This window comes from Nycticebus coucang, chromosome X, assembly GCF_027406575.1.
Source record: "Nycticebus coucang isolate mNycCou1 chromosome X, mNycCou1.pri, whole genome shotgun sequence".
In the NCBI taxonomy this organism is placed as follows: Eukaryota; Metazoa; Chordata; class Mammalia; order Primates; family Lorisidae; genus Nycticebus; species Nycticebus coucang.
The window spans coordinates 166,509,476-166,535,318 of NC_069804.1; the positions used below are offsets into that span (position 1 = coordinate 166,509,476).

At 42.7% G+C, this 25,843-nt stretch overlaps 2 protein-coding genes across 2 annotated transcripts in view; one reads left to right on the forward strand and one right to left on the reverse strand.

Moving 5' to 3' along the window:
* LOC128577361 (transmembrane 9 superfamily member 2-like) overlaps positions 1-5,987 on the forward strand; it is a 143,264-nt gene extending 137,277 nt beyond the window's left edge. The window contains exon 17 of the mRNA XM_053579573.1: positions 5,895-5,987. Within this exon, the coding sequence (XP_053435548.1) occupies positions 5,895-5,962 (68 nt within the window). The 3' untranslated portion in view covers positions 5,963-5,987. The remainder of the gene's footprint in view (positions 1-5,894) is intronic.
* A 2,408-nt stretch (positions 5,988-8,395) lies between these two features.
* GPR101 (G protein-coupled receptor 101) lies at positions 8,396-18,018 on the reverse strand. The gene is made up of 2 exons (XM_053579891.1): positions 17,881-18,018; positions 8,396-15,912 (listed from the first exon to the last, which is right to left on the reverse strand). The coding sequence occupies exon 2, from the start codon at positions 15,884-15,886 to the stop codon at positions 14,360-14,362; it is 1,527 nt and encodes a 508-aa protein (XP_053435866.1). The 5' UTR covers positions 15,887-15,912; positions 17,881-18,018; the 3' UTR covers positions 8,396-14,359.
* Between the last annotated feature and the right edge of the window lie 7,825 nt (positions 18,019-25,843).

Sequence of the window (25,843 nt, forward strand, 5' to 3'; positions counted from 1 at the left end):
TAAGTTCCGACCCCTCTGCGTGTTCTCACTATTTCTTAAAACTACCAGGGTTTTGATTGGTTTAGGCTTTTATGGGAACTTTCCTCTCTGTCTAGAATAGCTGTCTCCCATCCTCAAATGCTTCTGAACCTAGCTTTATGGCACCTTCCTCAATGACACCTTCTCCAGATTCCTGCCATTCATTCATTCATTCAGAAAGTATATATTCAACATCTACTGTGTGCTAGGCACTGCCATAGGGGCTGGATGAGCAAAACTATACAGGCATAAAAATCCCAGTTGTGATGGAATTTAGGTTGCTAAATAGTTAAACAGTTTGATAAATCAGTGTTGTCCTCCTACAATGTGCCTAGTACTATGCAAAGCCCTGAGGGTACAAAGTTGAATTAATCCCTAGCCTCAAGGCTATAGTTTGGAGAGAGGAGACCCCTGAACAGATCATTCCCTGGTAATGGTAAGGAGTCTGATAAAGTTTAGCCCAGAGTTTTGGGAAAGCACAGAGGAGTGGCACCTAGCCACGTCATAGGGAAAGGTCAAGGGGAGGATTTTCTGGAGAAAGTGATGGAGCTGAGTCTTGAGGGAAGGCTGACTTTTAAAGGTAGAAGACACAGGGAACAGCTGAGGAAGACATAGCTTATAGATATCTAAGAATGGCAGGAATGAGGCCTAAGCCAAGGCCAGACTTTAGAGGACCTTATGTGCCAACACTAAGGAGTTGTAATTTTTTTCATACAGAGTTGTTTTTTTGAAACTTGAGGGTGCAGCAGATTCACTTATTTAAAAACAACTAAAACCAACAAATCTGGCTCTGTGCCTGTAGCACAGTGGTCATGGTGCCTGGGTTCGAATCTGACTTGGGCCACATACACAAAGGCTGGAGGGTTCAAATCCGGCCTGGGCCCGCTAAACGATAATGACAACTGCAATAAAAAAATAGCCAGGTGTTATGGTGGGCGCCTGTAGTCCCAGCTACTTGGGAGGCTGAGGCAAGAGAATCGCTTAAGCCCAAGAGTTTGAGGTTGCTGTGAGCTGTGATGCCAGAGCACTCTAATGAGGGCGACAGTGAGACTCTGTCTCAAAATCAAATAAAATAAAACCAACAATTCTGATGTGCATGGCTCATTCCAGAGCCCCTGGGTTAGAATCCTTGCTGATCTGTATTTTTAGCAGGTTGTAACAAGTTTCTAATACACTATAGAGCTTGAACACTTTTGCTACGGGGAACTATTAATGATTTTTAAGTAAGGGCCTGACAATCAAATTTTGTGTTTTGGAAATACCACAATCACACTGACAGAGTAGAGAATGGATTTGAAAGGAAGACTGGCAGTAGGGAGACAACTAGGAGACAGGTTTTTAGATGAGAAATGAAGAGGGAATGGCTTAAGACCCGGTGGCTGTGGAGATGGACAGATGGATGGAGGAGATGGATTCAAAATCTATGAGGAGGCCAGCATGGTGACTCACGCCTGTAATTCTAGCACTCTGAGAGGCTGAGGCGGGAGGATTACTTGAGGTCAGGAGTTCAAGACCAGCCTGAGCAGAGTGAGACCCTGTCTCTACTAAAAATAGAAAAATTAGCCAGACATTGTGGGCATCTGTAGTCCCAGCTACTTGGGAGGCTGAGGCAGGAGGATCAATTGAGCCCAGGAGTTTGAAGTTGCTGTGAGTAGGTGAAGGCCATGGCACTCAACCCTGGGTGACAGAATGAGACTCTGTCTCAAAAAAAAAAAAAAAAGAAAAGCTATGAAGGATTTGGAATTTGCAGGCCTTGGTGACTGACAAGATGTAAGTTGCAGAAGGGGGAGGAGTTAAGGTAACTTCCAGATCTCTGACTGTGTCCTCTATATTAATAGTGATATATAGGATAGCCACCAACTGAAATTATTCCTCACATTACCCAGGGAAAGGGCTTAATGAATGCTGCATCACAGGTGGCTGAAGGGAGTCAAGGCCCCCAAAACCCTCTTCTCTAAAAGCTAAACAAGCTTTCCCTTAATTCCTTTGTCCAATGGCTGAAATCCCAGCTTTAAGAAAATCTTTTTTTTTTTTTTTGCATATCTTATTCACTGCTGCAAGTTCTTGGAATTTAAACCTTCACAGTGGCTGTGGAAAGACTCTTTAAATATTTGGGCCTTTATCTTTTTTTTTCCCCCTTTTTAGATGCGGTCTTGCTATGCTGCCCTGACTGGCCTTGAACTTCTGGGCTAAAGCGATCCTTCTACCTCACTCAGCCTCCCGAGTAGCTGGGACTACAAGGGACACTCCACCATGCCCATCCAAGACTTGTTCATATTGAATAGAAAATGGTAGACTTTCAAAATGTTTTATTTAGCTAGTTTCTTTTTTTTTTTTTTTTTTTAAGTGTACATAGGTGACCACACTGGGAAATCCTTAGAAGGAATGTCCATTGGATGCTTGTCTTAGGATCATACTGTCCATTCTTTTAATGATAGCATTGCAATTAGGGAAAGGAAAGGAGGAAAATGGGCTCCTCTACTTGTCTTGGCCTGCCTCATTCAAGATCCTGTGGTTAAATTGTCTTTTGGTTATGTATCACTTGACCTGATGATAAAAGAATGAAGGCATTTCTAACACTTTCCCTGATCTGAGGCAAAAGTTAGCAAAAACACCATGGTGGTAATTCTCCCCCTTTTCATCCCATCTCCCGTTTTCTTCCCTCTAGTTGTGGCACAGGCACTTGAGCTGTAGAAAAAAAATTAAATTTTTCCAGATTCTTTAAGTTGCTTTTTAACTTGTATAGGTCAATGACCCTTAGAAGATAAATTTCCCAGGGAGGGAGGGGCAGATTAGCTGAGAGGTTCTGAACCCTGGCTGCATGTTACAATCAGGCTGCTTCCCAGGTCAATTAAATCAGAATCTCTGGGGCTGTGACCCAGGCAATAGGAGCGGTTAAATCTCCCTCAGGCTATTCCATTGCACAGCCAATGTTGAAGATAACTCCACTAGTCAGATAAAATCCCATGTGACCATATATTTCAAGCTCCAAATCAGAACATCAATGATAGCTGTCATTTCTTATGTGCCTGCTTTGATAGGCACTCCAATATATTGTATCCTTTTTCACTCAGGAAAAGCCTTAGTTGAGTTGGGGTATAGTTCCTTTTCACATATTAGGAACAGAGGAGGTAGGTAGCTTGTTCTACATCATATAGCTAAGTGTCTTCTTGATGCCAGTCAGTACGTAGAATAAGAGTCTTTAGCTCAGTTGACTATTAAAACAATAGGGTTGATGGAGTTTTGTGTTTTTTAGGTAGGAGACAGTTGTGTATTATAGGGAGAGCATCAAAAATAGAGAATTAGTAAACATTTCACTGGTTTATGGGAAAAAATAGGGATCAAATGGTAATCAGGGATGATTTAAATTCAGAGACATGTGCTAATTATATACCTGTTATCTCTTGAACCTCTGAAATCATTTGGTTCAGGGAAGGAAGCCTAGAGAAGGAATAGGTATTATTATCCCCATTTATTTATTTATTACTAAATCATAGCTGTGTAAATTAATGCAATCATGGGGCACCATACACTGGTTTTAGATACCATTTGACGTATTTTCATCACACTGGTTAACATAGCCTTTCTGGCATTTTCTCAGTTATTGTGTTATGACTTTTATATTCTACATTTACTAAGTTTCACATGTACCCTTGTAAGATGTACCGTAGCTGTGATCCCACCAATCACCCTCCCTCTGCCTGTCCTCCCCCTCCCCTCCCTCTCCCCCTTCTCCCCTCCCCCTTCCCCATATTCTTAGGTTATAACTGGGTTATAGCTTTCATATGAAAGCCATAAATTAGTTTCATAGTAGGGCTGAGTACATTGGATACTTTTTCTTTCATTCTTAAGATACTTTACTAAGAAGAATATGTTCCAGCTCCATCCATGTAAACATGAAAGAGGTAAAGTCTCCATCTTTCTTTAAGGCTGCATAATATTCCACGGTGTACATATACCACAATTTATTAATCCATTCATGGATCAATCAGCACTTGGGCTTTTCCCATGACTTAGCAATTATGAATTGGGCTGCAATAAACATTCTGGTACAAATATCTTTGTTATAATGTGATTTTTGGTCTTCTGGGTATATACCTAGTAGAGGAATTATAGGATTGAATGGCAGATCTATTTTTAGATCTCTAAGTGTTCTCCAAACATCTTTCCAAAAGGAACATATTAATTTGCATTCCCACCAGCAGTGTAGAAGTGTTCCCTTTTTTCCACATCCATGCCAACATCTCTGGTCTTGGGATTTTGTGATACGGGCTAATCTTACTGGAGTTAGATGGTAATCTCAAAGTAGTTTTGATTTGCATTTCTCTGATGATTAAGGATGATGAGCATTTTTTCATATGTCTGTAGGCTGTGCGCCTGTCTTCTTCAGAGAAGTTTCTCTTCAAGTCCCTTGCCCAGTCTGAGATACATTATCCCCATTTTTCAGCTGAGAAAACTGAGGGTTGGTAAGATTGTCTTTTGCCCAAGGGAAGACATTAGTTAACCAATGGAATAGATCTATGTCACTCTGTGGTCTTTATCCACTATATCATACTGACTCCTGGCAAGAAGCTTTGGAGGGTAGAAGGAAGTGGTATGATGATTAATTGGATAGAAACTTATTCTAAGTTTGGAAACTGACAAAGGAAAAGGTACCAAACCCTGCCTAAAACTATCTGTGATCTTAATGTTGAGTAAGATGTTTTCCTAGATGAGTTGTCTTGGGTGCACCATTAGACTAGAATCTGCAAATCCTTTTAGAGTTTTCTTTGATTGAGCTATTGGACCTTAATATCATCAGAAAATTGCTTTTATGTTATGAACATCAGTGAAATCATATGTTAAAGAAAAATTTGCCTGTAATTATATTATCCTAAAATACAAAGGTATCTTCTTTTGTCCATTCTCTGCTGGCTCTAGTCTACGTGTTTAGGCTTATGTAGTATTCACACTGGTGTGATGCCTGGGAATTGTTTGAGGTCTGGCTTTTTTCACCTTGCATCATATTACAAAGATTGCCCCATGCTACTACATAGTTTTTCTATTTATCATTTTTGGTGGCTATATTTTTTCATTGAGCACTTAGGCCATAATCTAGCTAGTCATCTATTTTGGGGGATATTTGGTTTACTTGTAAATTTTCAATATTGTAAGTTGGAATATTACAATCACTTTTTGCATGTAGTTTTTTTCTTCTATGGGATCATTTCTTTAGGATAAATCCATAGGAGTGGGCTGTTTTTCAGGTTTAATAACAAAAAACTTTGATTTAGGAAACTGATATATTCTCTGGGTCTGCAAATACCTTTTGCTAAGTATAATAATAATAATGATTATTTACATTTTCTTTTTTGTAGAGACAGAGTCTCACTTTATGGCCCTCGGTAGAGTGCTGTGGCCTCACACAGCTTACAGCAACCTCCAACTCCTGGGCTTAAGCGATTCTCTTGCCTCAGCCTCCCGAGTAGCTGGGACTACAGGCGCCCGCCACAACGCCCGGCTATTGATTATTTACATTTTCTCAATTGAAGCAAATTATAAGAAGTTTTATTGTATCAGAAACTAGTTTGGACATCTTTGTATTCTTTTTGAAATGGAGAACTTAAGTTTCTGTCTTTTTTTTTTTGCTTTGGTTAGAGACCAGAATTCAATCAGATAGATTCTCACACCCATTTGCAGGTGACTGCCTCCCGCCCTGGTGCTCATCATGTTTGTTCAGCAAGAGAGCCTGGTGATTTCTATTTGATAATGTGCAAGTCTTGAGATTTGGAGAATCAGTAGCCCAGTTCAGAGCTGACATGCTTTGTGTTTTTGAGAAAGCTACTTTCATTTGTGTAATGTCTGGTTAACAAAGATCTTTTTTCATTTTGTTTCAGGAGCAGTTGGATTTTTTTCCTGCTTCTGGTTTATTACTAAAATCTACACTGTGTTGAAAGTCGACTAAGCAATTTTCCCAAAGGCAACAAGAAACATCATCCTTGCTTTCGAATATCTATATGTTTATATGAACATCAATAGACATATATGTATACTCCCAATTACATAATTTTTAAATATATGTAAATGCAAAATATCATTGTCTGGCCTCAGTTTGTACGACACAAAATACTAATTGTATGGAAGAAGAAAACAGGTTGGGAAAGAAATTTACTGTAATTTTCTTGGAAAGATACTATACAAAGATTTAAAGCAATTGGAACATGGGAGGTATGTTTCTTTTTAAAATTAAAGTTGAGTACACTGGTATTTCAGATGAAAAAAAATTTTCTTTTCCTTTTTTCTCCCACATATTATTCAGAGCATTTAATTATTCTATCACAAGTATTATCAAATAAATCTTATGAAAAATCTGCATTTTTCTAACTGAAGCCAATTACATAAACTATATTACATCTTTGTATCTGGGTGAGCATTTAAAAAAACGTACATTGGTTTAGCATATAGAATTAGTGAAGTAGCAGCTACAGCTGTCTTATTACTCAATTAAGTCTGTAAGTTTCTGGTTCTTACTTGTCTATTTCTATTTCCTCTCTTTTGGAGGCTGAGAATGTTCAAATCTGACTTAGCTGTGTGTAGATAAGACATTTTTGTAGTCAGTTTTCTTAGGATTATTTGCTTCGACTGAACAATAGTCAGGTGTCACAACGCCCCAAATATTGGGAAATTATATTGGAAATATTCTTCCAGCTTGTAGTTTGGGGGGAGCAGTCATCAAAACTATATATTTTCTATGATAAATTTTATTGATAAATATAGGTCTCATTTAGGAAAACAGTTGGAGAGTATCTACACATACCCTCCAGTTCATGAACATTCTCAAGCCATCCTTAAGCTGTAGAGTACTTGTGTGTGTGTGCAGGGATCAAAGAGGTTGTGTTGCCCTTTGAGGGAAGATTGGAATGAAGAGGGGCAGGGTCCGAGAGCTGCACTGTGACAGAGAGTGTGGGAGGGGGAGTAGGAGTTGAATAGTTGCCTCATGGAGGAAGGAAATAAGCCAGTGAAGTTCCTTTGTCTATATTGGAAGGGTCAGGGCTATGACTGGTGGCAAATGGGTCTGGCATCTACAGCAGCATGGTGGAAGAGGTAGTGGGTACAGAAAGCTACAGAAAGTCTCTTGACAGTACAGTGAATTTTCAGAACCCCTCAACCCTTTCTCATTCGGTCTTATAATGTAGGCCTGGGCCCTTAACCCACCCTGAGAGAAGAAACTGCTATTATGAGGCCCATTAGAACCAATTCCATTTTTCTGTAAATACTCTGAAGTAAGCAGTGGTATGCTGAGCTTCAGGGAACATTCCCACTGGATTGGCTCCCAGATAGGTAGCTCTTTGCATTGACAACAGTAGTTTGCTAGAAAGGCACATTTATTTCTGTGGCAGGAAAATGTCATCGCCTGGATGGGGCATCATGGATGAAGGTGAAGGCAGCCACTTCTAGGTCTCATGGCAGCCATCTTTGAACATCTTGAAATAGTGTGTAAGTTAGCTTTTAGCTTAATTTTGGAGTGAGAAATGGAGAAGAGCACTTTACTTTGATTGAAATGGGGCTAAATAGCTCCCGGCGCCTCCCAGTGTGGGTCCATGATTATCACTTCAGAAGTACCAGGCATGCAGTTCCTTGCACTACTACCAATGAGAGTATCAGAAGAGGAGTTACCAGTAGGGGCTCAAGAGGAACTAGGGGCTCTTAAGTTTTAGATGTGTTTACCCATCTCATCTGTGTACTGTGTTTTCACATGCGATGGTTGCTTTAGAGGTATAATCATTTTCTGAAAACTGGGGCTTGAGGGAACGTACTCCTGCAATCCTGTTCTATAACCTGGGGAGTTGGGGCCGAACTGAAGTGAGTGTGGAACTAGGCCGGGCTGGCTGAGTCATGCAGAGGAAAGTGACCTGGGCCAGACTGGTAGGGCAGCAGAGGCTGGAGCCCAGTGGCGGTGACCTGGGTGCTGGACAGTACTATTTCCTAAAAACAAAGGCCATTCTCTTCCCTCCTCCTGCTCAAACCTCCTTGCCTTTGGGCTATAATTTGACATTGGAGAGCCCCACAGACCATATTGCCCCTTGTTTCCTCTCTGCCCACCCCCATTCCCCCTTTGAAATCCTTTTCATTTTATAGAAGACCAGGAAAGGTGCCTTTCCCAGCAAACCCTTCCTGATGACCATTCCTTCCTTCTCACCATAGAATCAGAGTCTTTATATTAGAATATTAGAATGTGAAATGTTGGAGCCTATGTATTTCATTCGACTTTGGAATGCAGTTAGTTGTTTATCCCCTGCCTCCATTCAAGCAAGAGAAGGGATGGAGGTCTAGTTATGTGTCTCTCTTGCTGTTTTCTCAAGGAGCTTGACATAATAACCAGATGCACACGTAAAATTTGACTTTATTTAGCATATTTAAGAAGAATATACCAAGGACAGATTAACAGCACCTATTTAAGAAACACAAGCATTACTTAATAATACTTAAATTACAAACATATCTCTGCATTCCTCAGCAGGAGTCCATTATTCCTGTCAGCAAGAAAAAATGCATTGTAACCATTCTAGAAAGTACCCAATCAAAACCAACCCATATATGAAACCTTGGCCTTGAGCAGAGTCTCTGGAACTACTGACTCATGTAACAGTATTCATTTATGAATTTGAAATGGTGTATGAGGGGGTTTCTCTTCTTGCTGAGGGGAGGAGGATAAAACCCACCCCTCTTGTGCACCTGAAGGTAAGTTGTGCCAATGGGAACTGGGCCCCAGGATTGTGTTATAGTTTGACAATCCTTTGAAAAGGCACTTTTAAATTACAAATCCTTTTTTAAAAGGTAAATGAAACTTACAGATTCAAAATTTAAGATATTAAAGAGAACTGTTTATTGACTAAACCCAATTTTCTATTGTTTTCAGTCTCAGCACATTAAATTTGGTATTAAAGGCAGTTTTAGAAATGATTTAATGAGGGTGTATGTGTGTATTTATATACATATTAGTTTTCTAGTTGTAATATTTTGTTGTTAAGATCTATGTTAAATTCATCTCACAGTTCTCTTTTCTTATCTGATGCAAATACCATTGATATATAATTCTAATTCTCAAACTCCTTAGCTGCGACCCCCAGAGAAGTCCCATTTCCTCTCTATCTAGCTGCCCATCCGTTCTCCATCTTATCTCTCAGACAACTAATCAAAGAAAAAAACAGGGCAGCCTTTCTCTGGGTTATATTGTGGATCTGCTAAATGTGAATCCTGTCAGTTCCGGGTCAGGTACTGGTTGGGTCTTCAGAGTGCAGTTTGCTTTTCATCCCATTAACTGGACTCCAATAGCCTATTCTGGGGTCCTTGTTTTTGAATGGGGAAAGGATCGTCTTCTTTGAGTTTGCATTCTATACATTGAGTGAATAGAAAACAGGCATACCAGCGCCAAGTTTGTCATGGAGAACTGCCAGCGAGAACTTCAGCCAAGAAGATTAGTTCACACTAATGACCAACTGTATCGAAATAACTTCTCCCCTATAATATACTGTACCAGGGATTTAAGGAATTGAAAGGCACCATTTCCCACCACCCTACCTTGAAGCCATCTTACATATCCTGTAGTATACACTTTAAAAATGAAATTTAAAAAACACATGTACTATGTTCTACTTCAGAAACTGGCCCAGATGTGGGTCACACAGAATTCTGCATGCATTTTATTAACTAACTTTAGAGAGAGAGAGAGAGAAAGAGAGACTACCCATTTTTGAGGATAACACTATCTACGAACACATATAATCTAATATCTAGCACCTTATCTCCAGGAACACTTACATTTTATATACAGTTACAGCTTACATTTAGGAGAATAACTACAAAAAGGAATACACCACTAAAACAAGACAAAAATACCAAACTTTAAACACTAAAGTTGTATCACAGATGAAAAGGGGAGAAAATCCACTCAAATTTGAAGCACCAAACTAAAACCAATCTTGTGTTTGTCTATATTTTAGAACAAGAGAGATATAATAATCCTCAGACATAGCAAGCCTCTTGTAGAGTGTGCATCTTACTGTGGTTTCCCCTTGGTGTGTGTACTCTGAGATATGGAGGCTTGGGGAGGCAATGATGGAAATGCCTAACTCCTGTTGGCAAGCTTCATTTATCTTGAGGATTCTTATTCCACTTAACAAAGAGCAATGAACTTGCCAGTAAAGTGGCAGTCGGTGGCCAAGTTCAGTGGATTTTAGCTCTCCTGTTTCTTCCTCTAGTCAGTTTAGTTGCTTATAGCAGAAGACTGCTCTAGGCTAGCTGGGCATTTGCAGTAGAGGAAGAGATTGTTCTTAACTAATTGAAAAGAATGTATAATGAGGGTTTCTCTTCTTTTGGGGTTTTAGGCTCCAGTCTGCTGTTTCCAGCTCATTGCTTCTGTCTCCTCATGCCTAAGCTTAGAAGGGCTTTGCAGGGCCTAGAGCACCAGTCCAGCCCATAGAAAATAAGAGAGAGACAGAGATAAGGAGGGAGAGGGTTAAAAGCCATGACTGACCATATTTTCTCTCCTTATCTTGGCAACTGGCTAGCAGCCAACTGTTCCTATAATCTTTTGCCTGCTCTAGCAGGAAAGGACATTTTGCTTAGAGAAACCTCTTCTGACAGCTTGGGGTTTGCCTTAAAGAGGAATACAACAGAAAAGACATGAGGGGAAAATACTTTCAATTTTTTTTCTCAAAATACAGGGTTACAGTGGTTATGAGAGAAAAATGCAGTTTAGTCATTTATATTGTTATTTTTAATTTTATACCAACAACCCCTGAGGGTTTTATCTTAGTTCAAATTACCAAATGAAGAATAATTTTTTTTTCTCTTCCAAATGATGTGTTTCAGACACTTTTAAGAGCTTTTTGGTAAAGTCTAAGAAAGAAAGCCTAGTTTAATCATGTAAATTATTTTTCAGTTAGCATGAAAAAAATGTTTTGAATACTAGCTTAATCGGCTAATTATGTATAAAATAAGGCAATGTTAGGCACCTTATCATTTTATAAGTAAAAGATTCTTTAGCTTTTTTTCCTGAAATAATTGTGTCCCCCCCCGAAAGATGTGTTTCATCAGGTGCTTTTTTGGTAAGAAATGAGGGGCCTACTTCCTCCTAAATCATAAAATGGCACTTTTCCTTACCTGTTACATTTGAAGTAGGTATTCCATCATCTCTAAATTGAATTGGAGTTGGGGAGGAGACAGAAAGATACTTTTAATTGCTGGTCACTCCTATGGCTCTCTCTTTCCCTGCTTCCATGGGCCCCAGGTCCCTATAAATCTGTCAGCTCTGGGTTGGGAAGGGATGGATGGGGAGTGCGGAGCGCACAGAGCTTCAAGCAGGGACTATTCCAGGAGGGCCAGCATAGCAGAGGCAGTGGGAGTGAGGCAGGTGAAGGCAGTGGGTGTGATGGCAAGAGGTAGGCAGGGAGCTGGAAGTGCACAGGACTTCCTAGCAGTTGGCATGTGTGGTGTCTTAGAGATGGACCCTCGCATCATAGAAGTCACGGAAGCCCAGGGCTGGCTCCTTATTACTGTCTTCCCAAGCTTGTTGAAATTGGTGTGTTAGTCAAAGCACCTGCGACTCCACGGCAAGCAAGATGTTCTATTATTCTTAAATAAGGAAATCATTAAATTTAAAACTACATCATTTCAAAGTCTGGTTTGTCTGGCCCCTGTACTTTAATGGGATTTTTTACTGCACATATGAAGTGGCCTTGGCAAAAGAATATATCTTTTATAAACATTTAGGGAAAGCTATTGCACATGAGGATCTGTGAGGCTAATGATGACTTTTTTGTGTGCTTTCAGATTTTTCAAATGACAAAACAGTATGTGCAGTAAAACCTCATTAAGTTGATAGTGCTTTATTCAAAATAGCACAAAATTTGAAGTAGTTGTTATCTCCAAGCTAACCAGAGGCTCTTGTTCACTAAGAAGAAAATGTCATCAAAGCAGAATGCTTTTAATTCAAAAGTCCTCTTTTCCAGTCTCCTATTTTCAAAAGGTCTTCACCTTTGAAGAATCCAATTTACCAAAATAATGGACAATGACTAAAATAGGGAAAAGAGGAACTTAAAAAAGGAAAGCAGCGAGTCTCGGTTCCCCTGGAGAATGTTGTGTGTGCGGTTCAATGGACTTACCATACTCGTACAGGTCTGCTTCCATTTTGATTTGGGATTTTGGCAAACAATTTTCTCTGATACACTTTGAAGGGATTGAGCTTTAAAAATAAAACAAGAAGTTCAGTTTTAACAAAATGTTTGGAGACACTTAGATTTGAAATCTGGTTTCCTATCCAGGTAAGCATTTCTACCTAAAGGACAAGCTATAGCTACCCTAAATGCTTTTGACCGTGACAGACTTTGTAAGGCAATATCCCTCCCCACATAGGAGGATCCATCCCATAGGCCATCTCTCCACCCAGTTATCCTTTAAGGACAGGTCGGTACAAGAGCTCGGCAATAAATTCATGACTATTAATTCACTTTATACATTTCTGTAGAAAAATAAATGTAGTGCAAGGGTAAACTTCAGCCCCTATGCCCTGTCTGAATTACCACAAGTTCCAAATGAATGGAATTGGAATGGGGTTTTTGTGGACATATTGATTTGACAAGTCAGCTTGATATTGCTTTCTTCTACCCCCTCTCTTTTTCTAAATTCTGATCATGGAAATCCTAAATTCCCATGTGGACTTATTCACAGCCCCATAACATTGCTGTTTACCGCTCCCCCTTGAGAAGTTCATGTTGGAATCTGTGAGGAGGAAAAGATAAAATATAAATGAGCTGGGCATTTATATAAATGGAATTTGAGTTCTGATAAAGACATGGTAATCACACAACCACTTGATTAACCATTTTCCACCAAATGCTGCTTTCTCTCCCTCCACCCATATTAAAAGTGGATTTCTGTACAAACAGTTGGTTGGCTATACAGTTGCTTTAATTTGGTCTTCAGGAAGACCATAAACACTGGCTTGACTATTTTTCAGTTCCATGTTATTTGGTCATGTAGATATGGCCTGTGTACTTAGAAATACACAGGTATATCCCTGTCCAAAGTGACGTCAGGGTTTGGGTTTTGAAAAATCTTCCTATGTATTGACCCTAGGGATAATTTAGATATTGTAATGGTTTTCGCACAATGCTATATTTCAACGGTAATAATTGGGACATGTTTGAGTGGAATCCTTTGATTTTAGGCTTGTTTGGAATAGGTCAGATGTTTGCCTGGTATTGTGAAACCATCCCGTTTTCTTGCCTGTGATCTCACAGACCCAAAAGATATTTCTGATGGTCACTTTGCTCTCGATTGGTAGTGTGAGTTTTGTAGGATTTGGCCACTTCTAGTTGAATTTCTTTTTTTTTTTTTTCTGAAAATACTATTTGACCAAAAAAGGCCTATTTCACAAAACAAAATAAACCATAAGTGATTGTCAGAGAGCTGGAGAATTCTGAGACTCCCAGTCAGAAAGGGGAAATTCAAAAATAGTGACAGGATTTCTGTCCCACTATTATTCAAATAGGAGACAGAAAATATTTTAGTGTCAATTGACAATTTTCCATTTGCAGTCTCAACCCATACATCAACCCAGGATTTTATAGAAAAAGAGTCAACTGTTAGCCCCATGGATGTGTGATGTTTCTCTATCTTTTCCCTTGGACTAACTTCCTATTTCATACATGCCCTTCCCCTTTTCTGGATCCCTTTAGGGGGTCTAGAAACCTTCTTGGTATACTGCACAATGCCCTTTGTCTTAGTTTGCAGGATAGTCTTTGCACCAGCTTGTGAGGCTTTCCAGTTCAGAATTTGGTTCATATGTTGATCAATCCATTAGCTTCTGTTTTCTTGGGCTCCAGAATGATTTGGTCCATTGCTTTTCTTTCGGTTGAGCATAAAAGCTGTATCTCTGCTCCATAAGCTTCTAACCTGAGGGCTGAAAAGTCCTAAAGTTCCCAGGCATCATCTTTCTTTTCCCTCAGAGCTAACACTGGCATGTTGCAGCTCTGAGGCGACAGTCAGTACCAAGTACAGGTCCAAAATGGATAGCCCTTTTGTTGCCTTAAGAAATTTTGAGCCTGATAATCATTGAAGGGAAATTTCCAGTCAGAATCCTCAAGTCCATGCTTGGAGGGGCACAGTTTAAAGGGAATACCCCAGTTCCTACCATTTCCACATATTTACGTAGCTTGTGGTGAAAAGGATGTGTGAGCAATACCTTTGCCTGAAATGGTATGGATTGGTATTAATGGGATTGTGGGTGGTCCATTGAGAAGAAAGCTGCTCTTGTTTTTGTGTTGTGAACAGTTCAAGGTTTGCCTTAGAGCTAACTTCAAGGCGAAGTAGCAAAATCATGGGAAGGGACGATCTTGCCTTCGATCCCACCCTCTGTGCCAGCTTCGGTTCCAGGCAGGTCGTGGTGGTTATCCTCTGTGGGGGGCTTTTCCTTGCCAAAGAACTTCTTCAGCAGATCCTGGATTTCCTTCTTGATGGTCTTGTGCATGTAACCATAGATGTAGGGGTGGATGCAGCACTGCAGGAAGAAAAGCCAGATTATTATGGTGATCACCCACTGGGGTACCTGGGTTTGGACATCCACCCACAGGGCTAGGACTGCTAGGAAGCAGTAGGGCCCCAGGGATAGCACGTAGGAGAAAATGATGAGGAAGATCACTTTAGCAGCTTTGCACTCGTAGCACCTAGGCAGAGGAGGGTCGCTGTTGCTGTTACGACGACTGGGTGGGAGGCTCTCTGGGATGTTCACTGCTTCAACATCATCCTCACTGAAATTGATGTCATCCTCACCAAAGTCCATGTCAATGTCACCCAAGTCGATGTTGCACTGGTTGACCTCTGCTTGGCCCTTGTTTGCCTTCATCCTGTTCTCTTCCCCTCTGGCGCTGCCTTCATTACCCTCCATGCTTCCCTCACTGGTCCTCACGCTTCCTTGCTCGGCTTTCATGCTGCTGTCTTCAGCATCCATGCTGCCCTCCATGACCTCACCTTCATCCTGGCTGTGGAATGCACTCTCACCCCCGAACTCGGCCTTCTTCTCTGCTCCCTCTTCGTTCTCATTCTCCACAGAGTCCTTGACCCGCACCTCCAAGCTGTGGCTCTTGACATTGTACAGCAGAGCATGCTGCCGCCGGGCTGCACCAAACACCACGGAGTAGCAGGCAATCATGACAACCAGTGGGATGACCATGAAGGACACCACGCTCAGGATGGTGTAGCTGGGGCTGGACCCCCAGATCATGGAGCAGAGGGCATTGCGCTCATCGAAGGTAGCCTGGCCCCAGCCGTAGAGTGGGGGTGTGCTCTGCAGTATGGCCACAATCCAGGTGCCATAGAGGAGCAGGTAACCACGGCGCTGGGTCATCTTGGACGGATAGGAGAGAGGGTGGATGATGGACAGGTAGCGATCTACGGACACCACGACAATGGTGTTGACGCTGGCGAAGGCGAACAGGTGAGTGAGGCTAACCAGGGCAGTGCAGAAGTGGCTGTTGAGGGGCCAGAAGAGAGGCACGGAGGTGGCCACCACCCAGGGGGCCACAAGCGCAATCTGTAGCAGGTCAGTGACGAGGAGGTTAAAGATGAAGCGGTTGGTCACCTGCAGCAACTGCGGCTTACGCTGCAACACAAGCGCTAGCACTATGTTACCAACGAAAGAGGCTGCAAGGAAGATGAGCAGCACAGTGGAGCGGATGATCCCGTGAGCCAAGCTGATGGGCATTTTGGAGAGGGGCATGCACGCGTGGCTGTTGTTGCTTTCTCGTGTGCTGTTGGTGCAGGTGGATGTCATAGCGACAGCCGGAGGGCTTGTAACAGGGTCAGCCGGAGCACCAGCCAGCGGCATAGGGGTGCTCAGACCTCACTCTGTGCCTATGAGGGGGACAAAAGAAACGTGCGGGAGGGATTAGTCCCTTGTAGGGGTGGTGGTGGGTTGGGTGGGAGGGAGAGGGGAAGCTTCCGCGCCTAGCAGGGGCCCTGCAGGAGTTCCTTCCCTGGGCCTCCACGCTACAGCTCCTTCTCTGGCTCTCCGGATCTCTCGCCTGTGTCTCTGCCTGTCTCTGATTTCCTCAGGTCTGTCTCTCCTGCTAGCGCATGCGCGTGCGCTCTCTGTCCCCACTTGTTTATGATCACCAGTTTCTCTCTCTTCACTCTCTCTCGCTAGCGCACTTTTCCTGTATCTCTCAGGATGTGTGTATGTAGGTTTCTCGCCGTTTTCTCGGATTCTTTCTGCCTCCTCTCACTCTGCCCTCTGTCTCTGTTTCTCAGTCTCTCCTTAGCACGTGCACGCTGTCTGTCGGTTCTGTCACTCTCTTCTCTTTCTGTCTCTTTGTTGCTCCTGTCTCTTTCCCTTCTCTCTCCCTCTCCCAGCCTCCCTCCCTTTCTCTCTCTCCCTCTCCCTCCCCCCGTCTTCCGCTAAAGCACTTTCCCCGTAGTGCGCGCTCGCTTCGTCTTTTTCCCAGTCTTGTCTCCGTCTCTTTCGGATCCTTCTGTCTCTTCCTGTCATTGGTATCTCTCACTAGAGCGTTTGCGTCCCAACACTGCCCGGGCTCCCCATTTTCACAGCTGACTTCCCTAACAGTCCATCTCTGCGAGTCCCTAGCGCACCTGTTCGGCATAACTCTCTGTACATCTCCGTCAGCCTCCGTGTCCCTCCAACTCTGCTTTCCACGTCTTCCCAGGTTCTCTGGGTGTCGCCTTGTGTCTCTCACTGGCACGTGTGTGCTTGCTCTTTCTAGGCCCCCCTCTCTCGTCTCTGTCTCTCCCCTGCGGGTTCTGTCTCTCCATGCGCAAGTTCTCACTGTGTCACTCTGTCTGCCTGTCTCCCTCCCTTGGCCTCTACCGCTCCACTGCTCGCTTCACCCCTCTCTCCATTTCTCCAGCTATTTCTCTAGTGTGCACTCCCTCGAGCTAGGGTTTCTCTGTCTTTCACTCTCTTGTCACCCTAGGGCTCTGGCTAAATACTTTCTCGGTATCTTCGAGTGTAGGTGCGTGCGTGCATCTGTCTCTCCCACCTTCCTATGACACCTCGCCTTGGTTTTTCTCTGACTGGACCCATGTCTCTTTGGATCTCTGTCTCCGTTGACTTTGTTTTGCTGTGGAAACCAGCTGCCCCCTTGGCCACTATGTGCATTAGTGATAAAATGGCTAATTTCTCCGCAGTACGGCAGCGACTGGAGAATGCAAGGACGGTGCCTACTGCACTCCCCTATCCCCCCACCCCCAGTAGGCATCCTCCTTGCATTCTCCAGTCCTCTTGGTGGTGGTGGTGGCGGCGGTGGCGGCAGCGGCGGCGGCGGGGGTAGGGGAGCTCGGGGAGAATGAGAAAGAAGACAGGGGTACTGGAGTGGTAGGGAGAGTCTGAGAGAATGAGAGAAATTGAGAGGCAGAGAGAAAAAGAACATTAGAAATAGAGAAAGAACGAGAAACACACATAGAGATAGAGAAGATGAGCGACGGAGAGGGAGAGAGAGAAACAAGAAAGACTAAATGAGAGCGTGAAAGAGAAGGAGAGACACAGAACGAGACTGCGAGGGAGAAACAGAGAGAGAAAAACGGAAAGGGAGAGAATAAGAAAACAGGGTGAGAAGCAGAGAAAGGATGAGAGAAAAAATCCGAGAGAACTGGGGTAGGGGGAGAACGCACGGGAGAAAGTGCGAGGGAAAAGGCGACGCCGAGAGGATGGCGAGGAAAGGAGAGAAGGGCGCGCTCCGCCGGCCACTGCGTAGGTTGGTGCGGCAGCTGTCGGGCCGCTACGGACTGGGCGTCCCGGGCACCCAAGCTCAGGGGCCACATGGATGTGGGGGACAGCGGCGCCCAGGACCCAGCAGGGCCACTTACCTGTTGCTGCTGGAGGTGTCGCTCGGTGGCTCTGTGTGCAGGTCCCTGGGGACTCGCCGCGCTTGTCCTGGCCGCCTCTGAGGGCGCCGGCGGCTGCGATCTCGCTCCGGGCAGCGCGCGCGGAGGGAGCGGGGCCCGGTGCCTGTGCCCGCACGTCCGGCCGGCGCGCCGCGCTGCGAGCTCTGAGCTGCGGCGGGGGCGCGCGGCGTCTTAAGGCTGCGGGGTGCCCTCACCTTGCGGCGCTCCCCTCCTCTCGGCCCCCGCCCGCGCTGGTGACGCACGAGGCTGCGGGCGCCAGAGGAGCTGGGCTGCCGGGTGGGGGGCGCCGCGACAGATTCCCCCCTCAGATTTCCTCACCCCCGCGTTCCCGCCCCAGGCGCCCAGAGCTCACCAAGACCTCAGGGATTGGGGGTTGTCACCAGGGCTGATTTTTGTGCAAACCCCATACATTTCTAGTCTCTGGATTTCGGGTCAGGTCCCAGGCACAGTCCTTCCGAAGAGGAGGGCCCAGGACTCTGGCCTTGACTTCTGAAGACCCTTCAAAGTATGAATGGCCTCTGGGCCCGAGAGAGGAATTGTGACTTTGATGTCAATGATTTTTCATGAATTATTTTAGCTCCCAGGAAGAGCTAAACAACAATGCCTTTCCTGTAGGTTTTAGGAGCATTTCCTCTAAGACAGGCTGCATTATTATCTACCGTATTCTTTAATTGAAGTCTATCTTTCTGTAAGTCTCTGTCTCTCTCTGCCAGGTACCGTGTTAAGCTGTTGATGCAGAGAACGCAGCTGAATTGTTACCTCAGCCTTGTGAGATAAGTACTGCTATTATCTTCATTTTATTAGAGACAGAAGCAGAAGCCTACAGAGACTACCCTACTTGCACAAGTTCAAGTAAATATTGCACCTGTTTTATTAACCAAGGCATTCTGGTCTCTTCCAAACACATATTCGGTGTTTGCCTTAAAACACTCTTGAGCAGGAACCAGGAATAAGGACCCCCCCCCACCACTGGGTAGGAGAGGATATGAAAAGTGTCCCAGACTAGGGCCTAGGTCTTGGGTCCCTAGCGGCTGAGGAAGTGTTTTCTTCCAGGTAGGACAAAAGGGGAAGGGTGTTCTGCAAGAAGGAGGTACATGGGCAGAGATAGGCTGCTGCAGGAGATAGCTGGATGCTGAGGTTAGGAAAACAGGCTACAGCATGGTGAGGGCTGGGAGATAAGCTGGTCACATCCAGTAGAAGCAGATACTGAAGGACTTTGAATGCCAGTCTGAAGACTTTGGACTTCATCCTGAGATCCCTGGAGGGCCACTGGAGATTTGTTTTATTATGAACAATTTCAAACATACATAAATGGAATGAGAATAATAAAATAAGCCTCCATGTTCTCATCATCCAGCTGTGACAAGGATAAATAGTTTTCCACTTTTATTTATTGATGGTGTTTAGGTAGGGCATTGTGATGAGGTTTCTGTTCTTCCAGGGTCTCTTAAAAGCAGGGCTGGGGTAGGGGAGGTTGAGTAGTGAGTGGAGAAAGCAGAATGGAGGCTATGGCAGGAGACACAAGGAGGGTCTTGACAAGTCACAGAGAGGGCTGAGCAGAGACCCACAGAGAGGCAAAACTCACAGTGGAGAAGAAGGGTGACGGGATGTCATGGAGGGTCTAGCATAAGCATAGGATTCAGAGTTGTTTGATGGGCTGGATGGAGATGCTCCCTTTCCCATTACCTGCCTCTGGGACAGGGAGATGAGACGGGTAAATGATCAGGCTCCCGGATGTCTTTGGATTTGGAGCCCTGCCTTTTCTCTTAGATCATTTGTCTCTCCCCCCCACCCCCCACTGGCTAGGCCTGGTTTTATCTTCCTAAGATTGAATGGTAAAAACCTGGTCATTTTTCTTGGGGACAGTTTCTGTGATAATCACTCACAGTTATTAATTCCCAGCCTCATGTTAGCCATGGTGCAGAATCCTGGGTGGCATGCACTGTCGAGAAGCAGTTCGTTCAGACTCCATTATTATACAGTCTCTTGGGGGGCAGTCAAGCAGCTAGAAGTGGCCAGAGGTAAAGGCCTGTGCTGGATCTTCCTTTTCTCAGTTTAGAGAGTGCCTATACCACTGGGATCCAGCAGGGGTCAGGGAGCAAACTTCTAGATCAGTGATTTTCAACCAGTGTGCTGGAGCACACTGGGGTGCTGTGAGACAATCTTAGTTAGGTGTGCCTCGAAAAGATCATTAATTAAATTATTTTCAAAAGAAGTTCAAGCACAGTAAGTATATTATTTTTTAAAAATTCTTTTCTTTGATTAACATAATTTAAATGTGCCACAGAAGTTCAACTATAGGTTCAGATGTGCCATGAGATAAAAAAAGGTTGAAAATCTTTTCCAGACACATGTAAATGTGAGTGCCTCAGAGAAACAGGCTCATGGAGTTTGCAGCCACACTTTTGGGCACTAAGGGGGATGACAGGAAATGAAAGAGTCTAGGTGGGATGAGGCCTCTGCAGTTGAGGCCAGCCTGGTTGCCAGAGATAGTAAGAAAGCCAGGGAGATGCTGGAAATAATGTCAGTTACTTTTCTGTACAGGAACGTGTTTCCTCTCAGACATGAACTGAGCTGGTATCCTTGGATTTCAAAGACATTTAAGTATCAACTGCCCAAATGGAAGTATGTGGGGCCTTGGGGAATGTGGATTTGGCTTCTAGCCCTGCATGCTGTGATTCTGGTGGCCTTGGAAAAACTCTTCCACTGACAAGCCTCATTAGATTCTGAGAAGGTCTTTGGGATAAGTCAGGGAGAGTTTGGGATGATGGCTCAAGAAGTCACTTAGTCCATTTCCCTACCTATATTTGGTAACAGAAATATGATCAAGCTGATGGTGTTAATGGGTCAGGGCTGAATGGCAGGAAGTTGCTAACAAGAAAATGGTACAGGGCTTGATGACAACCACAAGTTGTCAAGAAAATGGTACAGGGCTTGATGACAACCACTCAGCACAGTGCCAGCCTCAGGCTTGTTCACCTAGGTGTCAGACCAAGTGCCCTGATTGATGTACTGATAGCCACGTGAGTGAAATCAGAAAGCCCAAGACCCAGCCAGGTATTGGTTCTCGTCACTGATTCTAGCAACAATGGGTGTCTACGATGTGCTAAGCATTATACTTACTTTATTGTATTTAATCCTCAAGGAAACTCTGCATATTAGAAATTAATATCACATTATTTTAAAGCAAGACATCATATATATTATTAAGAAAATAAAAGCTGCAAATTTAACCATCACACTATTGCTAGCAAGATACAGCTTGATTTCAAAGATGCTAAAATATAAAAACAACAGGGTGTAGTACACCTTTGGGGGCAGGACACAATTATAAGAGGGTCTTTATCTAACAAATGCAATCAGTGTAACCTGGTTCTGTGTATTCTCAATGAATCCACAACAATAAAAAAATAAAATGTAAAGAAAATTCCAAATGTGCTTTAGAATCAATATAATAATAGTATCATCCCTGTCCTTACAGAGAGGTCACATAACTTACTCAAGGTCACACAGCCAACTAAGTGTTAAAGCTGAGAGTTAAAACCTGTTCTGACTTCAAGGCAAAGACATTTCCTAGTTGATTTCGAGGAAGAATCCAGAGGCAAGACAGAAGGTCTCCCAGATCCAGCCCAGACAAAATTTTTGAATCTAGGTGAAGGGGAGTTAGGGATTGCTAGATTTGTGGGAAGACAGATGCTGCAATGGTAATGGTTCCCACAGGTGGTGAAATGACTAAATCAGTCAATTGAAATTCTAAGTCACACTCTTTCCTGCTTAGCAAGTTCATAATAAGTCAATGGGGAAAAATATATGGTTTTATTGTGCAGTGCCTACCCATGGGGGTATTTTAAATATTTCAGTGTTATGCATTACTCTGGTATTCACGTTAGGCCAACTCCTAGGAGTTGTGTTTGCAAAACTTAAACAAAATCAAGTACCATCTGGGTGTGAGCTAATATTGCACGTTCTGTGGGCTTGGCAGTAGAGAAGGTCTGGATTTCAAAGCTATGTCTATCCAAAGAAACTGGTTTGGAAAAGAAAATCAGCTGAAAATAACCGGATAGATTAAAACTGGAGAGCAGAAGATTTGGTTTCTAGTTCTCATTCTGTGGCTAACTTGCTGTGTAACTTTGGGAAGATCCCCTCCCCCTTTCTGATCTCAGTTCTGTAATCAAAAAAAATATAGAGAGTGTGTGTGTGTGTAAAGTAATCCCTAAGGATCCTGTCAGTTTATGACCTTTGATTCCATGCATTTTCTATCTGGCTATAATTAAAGAATTTAAAACTAATTCTATTCAAATTTTTTTTTTTTTAGAGACAGAGTCTCACCTTGTCGCTCTCGGTAGAGTGCTGTGGCATCACAGCTCACAGCAACCTCCAGCTCTTGCGCTTAGAGGATTCTCTTGCCTCAGCCTCCCAAGTAGCTGGGACTACAGGCACTTGCCACAATGCCCGGCTATTTTTTTGTTGCAGTTTGGCTGGGGCTGGGTTTGAACTCGCCACCCTCAGTATATGGGGCCGGTGCCCTACTCACTGAGACACAGGAGATGCCCAATTCTATTCAAGTATTAAAAAACAGATAGCTGGACTGTACTTGTGGATATGAAGGTGTAGCAGAGACTGGATTTACCCTTTTACCTTAAATAACTAAAAAAGTTGACAAAATAATATATAAAATAATGGTTGTAAGACATTGGAAAACAGGCAGTATGGCATAGAGATCCCCGAGAAAAGAGAAATGAGGTGGGCCCTACAATAGCCTCAGTTTACTACCTAGAGAGAGTTTCTAGGCCTCTTTGCAGGAAGGAGGAACCCAGCCTGAGACTGGAAGTCCGCCTAAATTGAGGAGAGAGTTCAGAATTCAAAAAGTTAAGAGTGGACAGAATTTGCAGGGCAAGGTGCTGGAGAGGAACTACCCAGAAAGAGAGTTCAGAGATCTGTAAAGGGTTCCTCTCAAATCTTTAGCTGAATACTGATCAGCACACTCATGTGAGGAAACTATACAAAGCTGGGGAAAGAACCACAAAAAGGAGTAGGTGGAGTGATTTCTAGAGCTCAGTGATGCTGAGAATAGCTCAGTTTCCCTAGGAGAGAAAAAACTTCATAATCTACAGGGCATCAGACTGAGTGCTGAGAAAAGGATTGCCTCAGTAGTGGAGCGAAATTAGCCTTTGTATAAAGTCTGCTTTGGTGCAACATACCAAAACTTAAAAGCAAGCTTTGAAAAGATCAAACTATTTCCATGTGCCTTTATAGCAACTCAGAGCAAGGCTCAACAATATTTATAGGAGTACAAAAATATCCAGTACTCAATAAAATAAAACTTGCAAAGTTTGAAATCCAATAAAATGTCACAAAGCATGCAAAGTAGGAAATATGACCCATAATGAGAAGAAAAATCCTTAAATAGAAGCACACACAGATTGAATTGGTAGATAAGGACATTAAAATTATTTTTTAAAAGTATACTTTATGCATTCAAGAATGTACAGGAAAGTATGAGCATGTTAAAAAGAGACATGAAATGTGTAACACAGATTGAAATCTTACTTCTAGAGATCAAAAATATGATGTCTGATATAAAAAATACACTGTATGACATTATTAACATGTTAGACACTGTAAAAGAAAAGATTAATGAACTTGAAGACATAGCAATAGAAACTACGCAAAATGAAGCAGAAATAAAAGAGAAATGAGTAGAGCAACAATGAACTGTGGGACAACTTCAAGAAGCCTCATATATGTGAAACTGAAGTCCCAGAAGGAGGTAGGGAGACAGAAACATTATTTGAAGATATAATGGGTGAAACATTTTCAAATATAATAAAAATATAAACCCACAGATCCAAGACCTTTAACAAAACTCAAGCACAAGAAATATGAAGATTACCATACCAGGGCCACTATACCTTGTGCTTATAGTTTCTCCACAAATCCTCACCATACATTTGGTGAGGATTTGAAGAAACTATAACTCTCATACACTGATTTTGGGATGGAAAATAGTAGAACTACACTTGAAAATGAGAACACTGGAAAGAGTTTCAGAAAAGATCTGAAGAGAATCAGAGTAAACGAAATAGTTTTGCAGAGGTTTTGTAATAAGGAGTCTTTAAATATATGAAAGTTGTTACAAAGGTAGAGTTAGGGATAAACAGTAAAATTAATTAATGTAATCTCAAAACAATAAGAATGTTTCCATGTAAATTTCCCCTATAATCAAATTTCTACTCAACTGTGCAGCTCAATTGAAAGCAAAAATAATGGCAATAGAAATTAGATGGTGGGGAAAAATGATCTGGAATATTTTCTTCCTCAAAATTGGTCAGTGGCATTAAAGTTATCCTTTATAATCAGTTGCAGACAATGATCACTATTATCTATATATTAAAGAGTACTTGGCCTACAGTACAATAAATGTTAGTAAATGATTCTCTGATAGTCCTCTCTATAAAGACAGGCTCCAGCCATTGGCCATTCGTCTCTGATCACTTAACTATGCAGAGAGTCCTCTTTGGTCTTGTATTTTGTCTCCTCTCTGTGCCCCTTCTGGTGGTTTCTGCAGTGTTGCCACTTTGTGGTTTTAAATAGCTTTTCCCTGATTGTAAAAAAGGTTATACTTTTTTTTTTTTGCCAGGGCTGGGTTTGAACCCGCCACCTCTGGCATATGGGACCGGCGCCCTACTCCTTGAGCCACAGGCACTGCCCAAAAAGGTTATACTTTTAAAAAATACTTTCACTGGCCATTTGGCTATTTTTCTATTAGGTCTTCTGGTGTTGATCAATTTTCGGGAATTTAGCAAGCAACTGTTAAAAATTAAATTATATAAAATTATAGTTAAATGAATTACATTCAAAGAAAAGGTAATAAATACTGAAGACACATCACTTTCTAATTCTTTGATCACCTTTTATTACTGTCTATTGTCTTATGGTGTAATGCCCTACACCACATCTCTTCCCTATGCTGCATTCACCCATTGGTTGCTTGAAATTTGCCAAAGGAATATTTTCACCCTGGAAATCATCAAACACTACACATCAGGATGTTTTTCCTCTGAGAGCCAGATGTTGAACATCTACCAACACATCACTGTCTGTACTGTATTTTTTTTTTTTTATTGTTGGGGATTCATTGAGGGTACAATAAGCCAGGTTACACTGATTGCAATTGTTAGGTAAAGTCCCTCTTGCAATCATGTCTTGCCCCCATAAAGTGTGACACACACCAAAGCCCCACCCCCCTCCCTCCGTCCCTCTTTCTGCTTTTCCTCCCCCCTCCATAACCTTAATTGTCATTAATTGTCCTCATATCAAAATTGAGTACATAGGATTCATGCTTCTCCATTCTTGTGATGCTTTACTAAGAATAATGTCTTCCACGTCCATCCAGGTTAATACAAAGGATGTAAAGTCTCCATTTTTTTTAATAGCTGAATAGTATTCCATGGTATACATATACCACAGATTGTTAATCCATTCCTGGGTTGGTGGGCATTTAGGCTGTTTCCACATTTTGGCGATTGTAAATTGAGCTGCAATAAACAGTCTAGTACAAGTGTCCTTATGATAAAAGGATTTTTTTCCTTCTGGGTAGATGCCCAGTAATGGGATTACAGGATCGAATGGGAGGTCTAGCTTGAGTGCTTTGAGGTTTCTCCATACTTCCTTCCAGAAAGGTTGTACTAGTTTGCAGTCCCACCAGCAGTGTAAAAGTGTTCCCTTCTCTCCACATCCACGCCAGCATCTGCAGTTTTGAGATTTTGTGATGTGGGCCATTCTCACTGGGGTTAGATGATATCTCAGGGTTGTTTTGATTTGCATTTCTCTAATATATAGAGATGATGAACATTTTTTCATGTGTTTGTTAGACATTCATCTGTCATCTTTAGAGAAGGTTCTATTCATGTCTCTTGCCCAT

Coding starts and splice junctions, on each gene's coding strand:
- GPR101 (XM_053579891.1), bottom strand. CDS start 15,886: ATGCCGCTGGCTGGTGCTCCGGCTGACCCTGTTACAAGCCCTCCGGCT.